Source organism: Fukomys damarensis, unplaced genomic scaffold (genome assembly GCF_012274545.1).
Source record: "Fukomys damarensis isolate Sample0158 unplaced genomic scaffold, DMR_v1.0_HiC HiC_scaffold_28, whole genome shotgun sequence".
NCBI lineage: Eukaryota > Metazoa > Chordata > Mammalia > Rodentia > Bathyergidae > Fukomys > Fukomys damarensis.
This window is the reverse complement of record NW_022900940.1, coordinates 34,092,188-34,105,202: the sequence shown is the minus strand read 5'-3', so window position 1 is coordinate 34,105,202 and position 13,015 is coordinate 34,092,188. Positions and strand designations below refer to the sequence as shown.

The following is a 13,015-nucleotide window of genomic DNA, read 5'->3' as shown; positions in this document are numbered from 1 at the left end:
GGCAAAAATGCACACGGCAGATTAAAATCTTTCCGAAATACTTGACCCAAACACTTTTAAAAAGCATTAGGCTGGTGGAAATAATAACTGACCTTTCACTTAAGGTACCATTAACAAAATCATCTGTCCCCGTATCAGAATGTATGTGTTTATCCAATGTTTAAATTGAATTTCTCAAACTCCACTGGAAAATAGAATCAAGATTTAATGTTTTGCTGTAAATCAAATGTTGACTTTTTTAAATTCCCAATTTACTTCTTAAATTCATACCTTCAGAAGTTTCATGACTACAAGCTTTCCTATCCCTAAATCAGATTTTATTTTCTCCTACTTAGCTGTAGTTCAAAATGCAACATCCAACTTATCTAACCACATCCACTGAAAAAAAACCAAAAGCAACAAAACATCCAACCTCAGATCTATAATGAGCTAAGCATTTTTTATGTCTTAGAACATTTTACAAAAATAAACACGTGATACACAGAACTTAATAAACACATCAATCTACTTGGGCAGATTTATGATAGCAAAGTAATAACAAATAAAAGTATGAGTTGTAAATCAAACCACATACCCACTTATGGAATTTCTGCAGCTGGAGAAAACCTTGCAAATATTATCAAAGAAAACATTAAAGTACAAAAACCTAAGAGTACCCATTTTAATATCAACACTTTAAAATTTACCATTGGGCAAGGACACCGGAAAATCAGGACTTTTGGGAGAGCTGTTACCTGGCACCTTGACTTAATCTCTAGGGACACTAGCTCCTTCCTTTGTCAAAAGAGGTGCCAGGGAAGGATGATCCCTTCTAATTCTAAGAATCCAAGTACAACTAGACATTTGCTTAGCAGATATTAGACAATCCTCCTAAGAGTTATGGATGCAGGGCTTGTCAATACTCCAGGCAAATTCCTAATGGTTAGCCATTCCTACTCTGGCTTAGCCTCTATAGAAGGACTCTATTTGCCCACAGGGTAGGTTTTTTGCTAAACCTACTATTTAGGGAGCCTGTAATCATTCTTGTTACTGGGGTACTGTATCACGTTAAACAAAAACAGACCCTTAATATACAGTAAAATGCACATATTGAAAAATATGTCAAAAGTTTTCACACAAATGAAACAAAAATTTCATAAAAGTACAGCCTCAATAAAGAATTTCTTGAAATTAAGTTCCACTCTGTGTAAGAATAAGGCAATATTTATTTGTTAGGCATTTTTCACTACAGTGTCTACATCACCAAATCCCAAACATAGAATAAAGAGAAGCATATACTGTGGGCTTAGGCTTAGGAAGCCCTCTCCATCTTTAGAGAGCAAAAATGACAGGAAAATAAGTGGAAAAGTTTTTAATAAAATCACTCTGACTTATAGATTCATTCTAGAAAAAGAAACAAAAGATACAGCAAAATATAAAGTTGCTCCCTCACTTAGAGGTTTTTTTCAAAACATTAATTAAATTTAAAATACTTGCTGTCTCTCCTAAGATGTACGTATTATTTTCAAAAGGTATGTTTTAAAGAAAGGAAGATTATAATTATACAACATGCTAAAATCACAGCCCAGGGCCAGGGATTTAGCTCAGAGGATCTGCTGCCTGCCTCACAAGTGCAAGGTCCTGAGTTCGATCCCTGGTACCAAAAAAACCAAAAATTAAATAAATAAATAAAATCATAGCCCAGTTCCATCAATGTATTATTATGGTAGGGTCTCCAGCAACACAAGGTAATGTGTTCTTATAAAGTCCTCCATTCCAGAAATTCACCTATATATAACTCCACCCAGTTCCGAATTTAATCTTATCATTTTGTTAATATTGCAATTGTCAGCATTCATTTTGCAAAACAATAAGTAAATAAGCTACGATGTGGTAGAATTTATTAAGTGAATGATGATACCATTTAACAAGTAGTTCTCAATGACTGTTATCAAACAATATTTGGAGTAGCATACAATTCTCTAGATCATAATAAAATCCTTATGTCTTTCAATGTACTTCCAGAAACCAATGGGATACATTCAGGAACATGAAGATCCATGAGATCCCTACACTGGGTGTTTATATGGTTTTAACTCTAAATTTAAAAAACATTTAACTCTAGGTCATTCCAAATTTCCAAATGCTAATAATCATGTAACCTGTTACCCGGAGTTGTTTGCAAAACACAAAGTCTCACAAGTAAGTAAAAGTCATCCCTTCCATTATGTGACCCTATTGCTGTACCTGTTTAATTAATTTAAATTATTTTTGATAGTTATAATTTCACATCATCTTTATTCCAAGAGTGAGAGAAGCAGGATAGAGATAGCTGCATGGAAAAGTGAACTGAGAAAAAAGTTTGCCCTAAATTATAAGAAACAGATACTTAACAATACAGAGAATACTTAATCTGAGACTATAGCTTAACTCAGAATTTGCTCTATTCCTAAAATTGCTAATATAAAGCTATACGACTATAAGGTAGCAAACCTGGCATGAAAGAATTTCAAGAAAAGAAGAATGAAAGCCCACAAACTTCCTTCCAAAGGTACCCATAATCTTCATGAGCCTAACATTAAACACACATCTTGAGAATAACTACTACTCAGAATATAACAGAAATACACTGAGAATCTCTCAATTACAGAAATACAGAAGAGTCATACAACTGAAGTTGAAATGGTTGACATTAATATTTGAATTACAGTTCTAAACCTGAATTAAAAGAAAACTTTAAAAATTTAAGAAACATCTAACTAGACTTGAACCCCAATTACAGCACGCCCTGGCTTTGAGTAATAAAGGACAGAATTATAATGCATTACATGGTGACCACATAAGCAGATGACGAGCAGTGGGTTCACAGCATCCTTCTTTCTTTTTTGAAATCAGCTGAGTATTTTCAAAAATGGTATGTGGTTTTTAAATCTGGAAACTTAAAGCTTTAGTTATTCTCCATCAAAATTCCTCCCAAAGAATAAAGTAAAATAATAAGTCTCATTTCAAAATCCCCTAATAGCACAACAGGCATCTCAGAGGGAAAAAGAAGATTCCACTTAAAAACAACCAATCTCAAAAAACAAATGCCACAAAACAGGTTACAGAATCCTAATGAAGAATAACTATTCAACCTTTGATCTGGACAAGTGATTTGTTATTTTTATTTTTACCAAACACACACACACACACACACACACACACACACAAAGAGTAATGAACAAAGTAGCCAGTAGCTGTATTATTTTATTCAGACAGCATGTCAAGGCTTTCCACATTAACACTAACACTGCTATTCCCATGTGCCAAACCTCTGAGCGACTCATACTACCCGACTCTTCCTTCAAGAAGTCACTAAGGAGAGTGTAGCTACCATGCTCAGAGAGCACCAAGAAGAACCTAAAGACTAACCAGTATAGTCTTCCGCTTAATGGTTTTCTCCTGTAAACAGTCCTTTAACGCTTTCCCCCACTGGAGAGAAGTGTAAAGACTCTATTCAGACTGAATCAGGAATATTTTAAAAGGTAAGCAGTGGCCAAGTCATTTTGCAGTTCTGGCAAATGCTTGCTTCAGGTATCAGATGCTTTAAACTCCGGACCCGCCTCAGACCTTAAGCCCAAGTTGCCTATGGTGTTATTTATTACGTGTTATGCTTAGTACCTGTGAAAGGGGGCACTCCTTGGCCAACGAACTCTGATTCATATCTTTGAGTAAGTCCTTCAGAGCATTCCTTACTGTGGTGTGCGACCATTGTTCAGGAGGCAAGTCTTCTAGTTTGGGGCAACTATTTGAGACATAGATTAGAAAGGGGATTATTACAAGATTGCATCCCGCTGCAGAACATTCCTTTAAGACAGACAGATTTCATTTTGCGCATCAAACAGATGCATCTGGAGATTGCTCTCGGTCTCCTGATTGTTCCGATTAGTTAATTACTTTATACAACACATCTGCTGTATCGATGCATGAATTATACATCAGCTGCCTGTGGTGGCTATTTTTTCATGTTACTTCTACCTTCCTGCTCTGATGCGCTTGGGAAGACAATTTAAGGTGTACTGCTTTCTCAGGAGCCATCGTGAAAAGCATAAACGTATTAACTGATTTGCTTTCATTACTCTGTTCATACGAAATAAAATGGTAAAAAAAAACCCAACATAAATAAATAAGATCATGGCAATAGCGAATAAGGCATTCTTTCACAAAATGTACACAGATGGCACTGTTCATGATATGCAAAAATATTTTTTTCTTAAGTAAACTTTATGTGAAATGCCTTCTTGTAATGCATCATTTAATTGACTAAATATAAAAAGTCTTGTCTTTTGATAACGTATAAAAATCTACAAATTTGTGGGGAGTGTTTTTAAATTATACACTGAAGTTAGGGGAATAGAGCAGAAGGGGTTAAGGTAACAAAATAAACCTGGATTCACCTTTCTGAAACACAGGGTAAAGAGGAACTGAAGGTTGGGGTGAGATGTGTTATTTCAGAGAACTAGGCATGGAGAATGTTTCAGCCCAGAACTGCTGCCTGACTCACCTGTGTAACTGAATTTTCAATGTGACCACATGATACACATCTTGAAGCATATCTGCTACGGTAGCATCAGGGGCATCTGTCACGTAAGACAGTGGGACTGGATTCCACTTTCCAACCTGGATTAGCCCTATTCCAGATAAAGAAGGTATGTCACTGACTATTTCACTCTCAGATGATATATGTAGTTCAAAGCTTTTTTTTTTTTTTTTTTTCCCTGTTGCCCCCACCATAAGCAATATTGTTACTTCTGTTTGAATGATTCCCTTTCCTCTAAAAGGCAGGTCAATGAAAATATTCACAGCTTAGCTTTCCAAATTGTGAAATTATGTAAATGACTATAGGGTTGTTTATTATTTTGGAAATAACACCCCATCAATAAAATCTATGCATAAGGCCACATTTTCCTAACTTACAGAAAGTTCTAATAAGACATAGCAGAACCAGTTCTAAATGGCTTTACGATTTAGATAAGATTCTCTACTGCAGTGGGAATCAGCATTGAAAAATACTTTACAGCCCATAAAACCATCAGAAACAGAATAAAAGAAACAGAACTAGATATTCAGTCATAAATGCAAATTGACTCTCAACAGTCCATCTGCTCAAATACGCTCCTCACTTCCTTGTGGGTCCTCAGTGGAGCAGATTATTAAGGTCAATAAGCATACTAATGATTCAGCTGAAGTAATTTAAAAAAAAAATCTACCTCAACATTCCACATGAGCAAAATGTGTGTTAACTAAACCAAACTGAATTAAGCCAATTTTTTAAAGCCACAGTCTATAAGGAACCAATATAAAACACGGGCTACAGCTCTTTGAAAAAAAATATTCACTGCTTTCTCTACAAGGTAAACAAAGGATTCCAAGAAAATTTTCCCACCCAACATATGCATTATTTACCTTTGGCCTGGGCAGCAGAGCTATGGGAATAACCTAGAGACAGCAATGCCATTTCTATCAGCTGGTTGAAAAGCATATCCTTTCTCACCAACACAAATTCCGCATGCTCCTCCTTGCAATCATATTCAATGGCGTTTTCATAATGTTCCACCACGCAGAAAACTGGTAACATGGTTCCTATCAAAAAGAAAGGAAAACAACAATCCTCAGAAATATGGTTGGAGGAGTAGGAAAAACTAAGCTTTAAAAATAAATCTTTACAACAGTGAGAGAGAGACCGTTTCCAAGGCAGACTGGGTACAGAGATGCAAACATTCACACAAATAGATGAACAGATACAATCTTTTCTTTTTTAAAGTTTTAAGAGAAATATCTAAACAGAGTATGAAGTTGGTCTTAAGATAACTTGAGCTCTACTCTAATTTTAATGGTGCATTTTCCAAAAGCAATAAATGCAGAATTACTTTTTGATCAAATAATAATGCTGACAAGAGAGAAGTATGTCTTACTTGATTTGCTTTGAGTCCTATACAATATACACACAAAATGCACTGCAGTGGTCTTCAGAACCCACCATCCCACTGCCTATATGCTTGTTAATAATGAACTTTTTCTGTTTGTCTAAACAATTATCTTTGGTCCAAAAAAATTACCATTTTCTCTTTTTGAGATATTTATTCTAACTGGTTCCATTAAAGAAACACAAAACCACACTGACATTCATAACACACAATTTCAATGTGCATAATGTAGAAATAAGTAACATTTATTTTTGTGATTACTCATTTAGTCTACCATAACTAAGAGATTTTATAGTGGCCACAATCTTTAAAATGAACAAGTTCCATCTTATAACATGATAAAAATGAGAGAGATAAAGAAAAGTGGCCTCTTCAGGATATATTACAAAAAGGAATTCACATGGATTTGATGTGCTCTCTCTTGGTTTACTCTAATCCAAGGTAATAACTCAGTAGCCAGATGATTAATAAGCACAGGTCCCACTACTATCAGAAAAGAGCTGTGGTCTAGAAACTAAAAATCAGACTGCTACTGCACTCAAGGTGTTACGCAGTACACTGTCATACTTGCAGTAGTAACAGAAAAGGGTTAAAAACAGATGTAACTGAACTGTACCATGGCAAACTGCCAAGAGGGTATCATCTTTAGCATAAATGATGACAAGGGTTACTTTAACAGGGCACCCAGGATCCCCAATTAGTCCCACAATGTTCATGCCTGTAAAAGCGCTGTCCTTCGGACCCAAGAATCCTACCAACTTCTGAAGACGTCTAGTGCATACCAAACATCTCCAAAAATCAGTATTTCCCACTGACCCCAGAGAGGCCCTTCACAAATTCTCCATTTGCCTGTTTCTGCTGAACAAAAGCCGGCAATAAAACAGCTACATTTTTCCACATGTGTGTCTCCACCAAAGCTTTAGTGAACTGTGCACAGGAGATTCTAGTACTGACAAATAAACCCCTTTAGGTTTAGAGAAGCTCACAAACTCATTCGGAAGTACCAACAGGCTAGGCATGAAAAACAAGCCGCACAGCCTGCCAATATTCTTGTCATTCATTCAGCTGTCGTATACCAAAGAGAGAACCCATCAGGGATTAGAAGACAACTTAGGGAGACCACAGCAAAAATAGCAATATGCAAACTGGTGATTTCTTCCTTGGCTTGAAGGTATTTTGGCAAAATCTCCTAAACAAATAAAAACATACAACTCCTTTTTCTTAGTAGTGCTTTCTTAGCTCAGCCACAATTTTTATCTAGCACCTGTCAAACAAAAACCATACTCATAAAAAATAAGATGAGGGGGACTGAGAGGCTTTAGTAACTGTAATTTGATTAAACAGAGACCTTTCTATACAAACAACATTTTAAAATAAGCCATCGTAAGTAAAATACTTTTTAAAAAAAGCATTTGAGCAGGAAGTGAAATTATTGCACTTTGGGTCCTCCTCCCCTTGCACTGATGTATTCAAAGAACTGGGTTAGTACAACATATACACTGATACAAACACATATACACTGATTTTTCCTCTTATGGGATGAAATAGATGTATTCTATTACATGCTGCTTCTCAGGCCTATGAAATAACTTCTCAGATCTATGAAACGATATTGGCTTTTTAAACTACTGAAAAATACTGAACTTACTTTGTATTTTATTGATCAAATTCAGAGGTGCCTCTTGGTTAATAAAAGTAGCTATGGATATGGTACAATAGTATCATCTAATTGTAAATCCAGCTGCTAAATCTTCTAGTAAACTGTCAGGGTTGCCCTGCTCTTACTGGGAGTAATGCTAAGCAGGAGCCTTCTCTGAACATCTGATTATTCGTCCTAGTGTTTGGCGAGACTTCCAACTACAGCAACTTCACAACCTTCCAGCATTAAAGGGGAGAGCACTGGTCACTGCTGAATGCTAAAAATACCACATGATTTAAACCTGAAGGCAGTCTTAGAAGCTTTTGCTGAAGGTTTATTATGAGCCTGTGTAAACAGCACGCCTGCCATAAGGAGCAGTGAAGTCTGTAGAATCCTTGTCTAAAACTGTCCTGGCATTAAAGTTTGCTGTGCAAATATCACATAATACCAGAGACAGCTGAAATCTCCTATTTAGGAATTTATGGAACTTATATGTTTGCAGGCGTCAGAAAGTCTTTTTTATAGAGCCCCAGTGCTTCACAGTACAATATTAATGCACTCTGTTTGAAAAGCCGTAATAAATTATATTTTTAATGCTCTTACCCTGGCTTTCTTAAGATGCATACATTCTTGGCAAACAATCAATAAATAGGGTAATCATGAGTAGAGGCCAAAGAATTTGCTGAAGTGCTGTTTTTCCATTTTTAATAGATAAAGATCTAACAATACGGACTGCTGTGTCTGTTCATTTCAGGATCAATACATTCTTTGTTTTCGCCAAACCAAGGAAAAAATAAATGATTGTATGATAAATGTTATGCATCAAACACAATGAAATTCCTCTGCCTTCTAACTTTATCTACTTAATATTCTTGGTTGCTAAAAGATAGCATTTTTATCCTTTCCTTAGCAAATGCAAGGAAAATCTGATTTCTATACATGTTATTCAGAAACAAAGTAAGACTCTTATGAAGCACACATATTATACCCAGGATAGGCACTATTCTACGTCAAACACACTCAAAGTTGTTAAACTTCATCAAGTTTCGTATTGGTAAAAAGCAGTTATGTATCTTTTCTTCATAAGCTCACCTAAATCTACCATTCCTTTACCCAAATATAGCAAAACTTAAAAAAACTGGAATCATCTGATTTTTCACTGCTAAATAATGAATATGCTCTTCAGAACACACACACACACACACACACACACACACACGGATATAACCAAACTTTCATATCATGTAAGATTTTCATGATCTCTGAAACTGCCTTACAACTAATACGCATTAAAAAAAAAAAAAAAAAAAAAAAAAAAAAAAAAAGCTAGGGTGATTTCCAAACAACCTAAATGTCTTATTTTTAGTAAGAATTAGTTTAAATTAACAGTCACCTACTATTCTTTACAACAACACCTTTTGAACTGACCCTGGCTACTACTTCACCTTTATCACACAGAAAGTCCACTGATTCCAATCTGCATTAGAACACGTTCCACTCAAAAACACAGCCTACACTTTGAAAATGTGATTTATGTTATATCCCAGGATGTAACTCATTTCATAGCAGAAGGAGAATTCAGGAAAAGCATATACAAAGCACGTCCTGCCCCTCACCCCCATACACAGGCTGTTGGGTAGACATGCACTTGCAGCTAGACAGTATTTGGCTCAGAAGTATTTACCTTTCCTAAGGCTGGTTTTCATCAGATGGCCCGAGTGTTTTAAAGGCACTCCCTGCATTTTTGCACCTGTACTCCCAAGCCTGCCTCTTCCTAGTGGGCTCCCGTTCTGCTCCAGGCGGGCAATCTTGGCTGGCGGACCCTTTGGATCACTCACATTGTTAGACATTTCTGAATGTTCTTTCCCCTGAGTTGTCTCGTTCAAATGATCCATACTCAGTCACTCTCTAAAGATCACCTGCCAGGATTTAAAGAGAAGACATGTTATAATTGAGTGAGGGTCTATAGCTCTATGTGTCCCATATTAAACATTTTAGACTTCTCTCTCCACAAATACACTTGTGAAGCTATATATAATACCGATGTTACTGTATTTCTAGATAACAGCACATTTCTATTCAAATTAATAATTTGTGGCACAACTGTACCAAATGTCAGTGAAAAGGTAATTTGTCACTTACAAACAAAAGTGAACAAAAATGGGCATACTTTCAGAACAAGAATTACAAGCTAAAAAAGAAAACACGTTTATGTAGCCATAATTTTTAAAAACTACAAACTCATGATAGTCTACGACAGCAACATTTTAAAGGATGGAAGAATTATCAGTCTAAAATATTAAATTTAATGCATATACTCATATTTCACGTTTTGAGAAAAATATATACAACATCTTCAAAGAGGGCAGCGAACATGTAAGTGCTATTTAGACTCCCTACTGGCTTTCCAAGCTAATGCAGACAAGTTTTTCACTATCAAAGTTTCAAGAGTTCCAGTGCCCTGTTAAAGATCTAGTCAAGCCTTGGGTCAAACATGTGACTGACTCACTTAATCCCTGAACACACAGGAAGAAGTGGAGGGTTGCTTCAAATATCCTAGGTACTGAAGATTTACAATTTCAGCTTGTCTTTTACAAGTAACATTTTGGTGTGCATCACCAATAAAATGTGGTTATCCATTTAACAAGCAAAATTATATACACAACAGGGGGACATGCTAATTTCATTCTATAACAAAAAAAAAAAACCCTTGATATTGGTAAAACTTCCATCTTCAGGATTCAAAAGTAACCTCATTATTCAATGAATACTGTAATTTCAGAAAAAAAACATAACTATGTTTTACTGTAGATTTTACACTCCTAATAAGGTGATATTAGTTCACTATAAAAGTCACTTCTAAAATACAGTTTACCTAGAATTTATAAGAGCAGGTGGGTAAATGTGGAACATTCATTATTTTCATACTCGAAGTATTGGGCGTAGCAACACTAAGGGTAGCATATTTAGGAAAAAAGGAAACTATTATAATTACCAATTTCTCCTAGCTATTAATTTGACATATCTTGCTTTTTAAAAAAAATTATATCTAAGTTATTTAGATCTGCATCTACTGAAACTCAGTTTGTATTAGCATGGATTTCTGTAAACACTTTTTTCTTGTTTTAAGTACAGGCTACTTCATCCTGTATAACTGAGAAAGGAGAGAGGGATGTTAATCTGGAGGTTTAAAAGCAACCTTAAGAATGCCAACTGAAGAACTATAAAGTTTGAGAAATAATAATGGCCATTTATCTTTGTACTCCAGGGTGGCACACTGAGAACTAAAGGTTTACCATTGATCGGGGTCCCATCTGTTTTTGGTTATGAGGTTCATTAACAATAAATGCGCCTTTTTAAACCACTTTTTATCAAGATTACTCTTTTCCATTATATTAAACTGCAGTCTAAAGCCAAAATTAGAGAGTGATGATTACCAACTTATTCAAAACACTATAATGTTTCATGTGGATTATGATGCAGAACTGTTTTCTCTAAAATTGGTTGCCTTAACACAGAGAAGCCAATTTTAAAACATGATTATTAAAAAAAAAATCTTTAACCCTTGGGGCAACTCAAGAGAAAAAAAAAGAAAAAGTAGACAACAGCATCAAAGTTAACACCACAAAACATATTAAGTAATCATGAGGCTTAACAGCATTATAAACTGTACAGCAAATGAAAGTGATAGATTATAATTTAGTTAATGTATTGACAAAACATCATATAGGTCATGCAGAATTGTCCTTTGAATACCCACCTGGAATCCTCTATTAACACTAAGTCATTCCGTAAAAAGCTTTACGTTATAAAGCAAAATTACATGCACATAAAACACCCAATTTACTCCTTTAAACTCTATGCCCAAGGCTAAAGTTCACCAAACCTCAGTTTGGAATTGAAAAGAGCAACCTCCAACAGGCCTGCACGGTCTGACAGCAGCAGGAACCTAGCTATGGTCTCAACAGATGCCAGACTGAAGAGTTTCTTTTGAGTTACACATTTTAAAAACCCTTTTAGTGTAACGTCTGTTTGGCACACACAATGCAGGCTATTTTGTCAAAATCCCATTTCCCTGTCCATAAACTAAAACCATATATGATAATTACTAAATAAAACAGTGAACTCAGCCTCAGCTATTATTTCCTTAAAAAGAAAGAAAAACACGACATTCCCGTTTCAAGAACCTAGTTTTTGCATTGTGGGATCCTTTTCAATGAGTTCCTTGCTGGATCGCGTCTCTAGTCCCCACTGAACCCCATAATCACAAATTAAGAGACTGTGCCCTTATCCATTCCATATGGCCGGCACGATCCAGGCCAAGCTTTCACTGTGACCTTTTAAAGAGACAAAGAAGCAAAGTACTATCTAGAAACAGAAACACTGCAGTTTTACTGAGTGAAATTAGCAAAACCGACCTGAAACTCACCACTTCAAAACTTGACAGCATATAAATAACAAAAACAAAGGAGATTTCCTTTGCAGCCCGGGGTTCTTGAAGTGAAGTTCAAGACTGATGTTTTCTATATCCCTTCTTTTTAATTAAAAAAAAAAAAAAAAAAAAAAAAAAAAGGCAGCAGACCTGAAGGCGACTTCCCCTGAAATTGTATTATTTTCTCTTCCCCTACTCCCGCCCCCCCCAAGCGGGGGAAGGGCAGAAATAAACGTCTACAGGAGTAGCCATGGGAAAAGGTCTTTTAAAAAAATCACAATTCGGAAAACAACACACACACACACACACACACACACACACACACATATGGTTTGTAAAACGTCTAACCTCAAAGAACAGGGTTTTCGATGGGGAGGAGGGGAGAGTGGGAAGCAGAGAGGAGGGAGAAGATAAAATTGATCTGACAAGTGATTCGTGGGGGGGGTATCGTAAAAACAAAGCAAAACCCGTTAGGAGCTGTACACTGTGGCGGTGCTGGGGAGGCGAGGTGGTGACTGAAGAATCTCTTAAAAAGAAAAAAATAAATAAATCACTGCGGACAAGGTCTCCAGAAAGGAGAGCGAGAGAGAGGGAAAAAAGGGTTCTCTTCCTCCCTCCCGCTTGCTCGGGTTCTTCGAAGCGAGCACAGAAAGTCTACTTCTGGCTGTCACTTGCGATATTATTCTCCGGAACCCCGGCGAACGCGGGGACTGGCAGGCCACCTCGCCTCCCTCCCGGCCGCCCCCACCCCGCCCCACAACTGCGACTAATATTAACAAACCTTAAACTTTTCCCATAGCCCCGCACCCCCAACGATGGCATCTACCGGGGGACAGGCGCGTGAGGGACACGGGGTGGCCGAAAAAGCCCCGGAAAGGCACTAAAATGCCACTTTTGATCCCGCCCTCGCTGACAACAGCCCGGAGGACCCCGTCCCTGCCCATGGACGCAGGGCTGCGCGCGTCTGGGGCGCCCGGGGAGGGGGGAGCGGAGGGCGGG

General features: G+C 36.9%; 1 protein-coding gene across 8 annotated transcripts in view; it reads right to left on the bottom strand.

The window, feature by feature from the left end:
- The window catches only part of Satb1 (SATB homeobox 1), a 94,926-nt gene that overhangs the window by 61,281 nt on the left and 20,630 nt on the right, over window positions 1–13,015 (bottom strand). For 3 of the 8 annotated variants that reach the window (XM_010612808.2, XM_010612805.2, XM_010612804.3), the window contains exons 2-5: window positions 9,269–9,503; window positions 5,425–5,601; window positions 4,523–4,649; window positions 3,640–3,763 (exon numbers count right to left, since the gene is read on the bottom strand). In XM_010612808.2, coding sequence (XP_010611110.1) covers window positions 3,640–3,763; window positions 4,523–4,649; window positions 5,425–5,601; window positions 9,269–9,479 — 639 coding nt within the window. In that variant the 5' untranslated portion in view covers window positions 9,480–9,503. Of the gene's footprint in view, window positions 1–3,639; window positions 3,764–4,522; window positions 4,650–5,424; window positions 5,602–9,268; window positions 9,504–12,002; window positions 12,776–12,797; window positions 13,009–13,015 lie in introns of those variants that run through there. The other 5 variants (XM_010612803.3, XM_010612810.3, XM_010612806.2 and 2 more) reach the window with 4 other exon arrangements.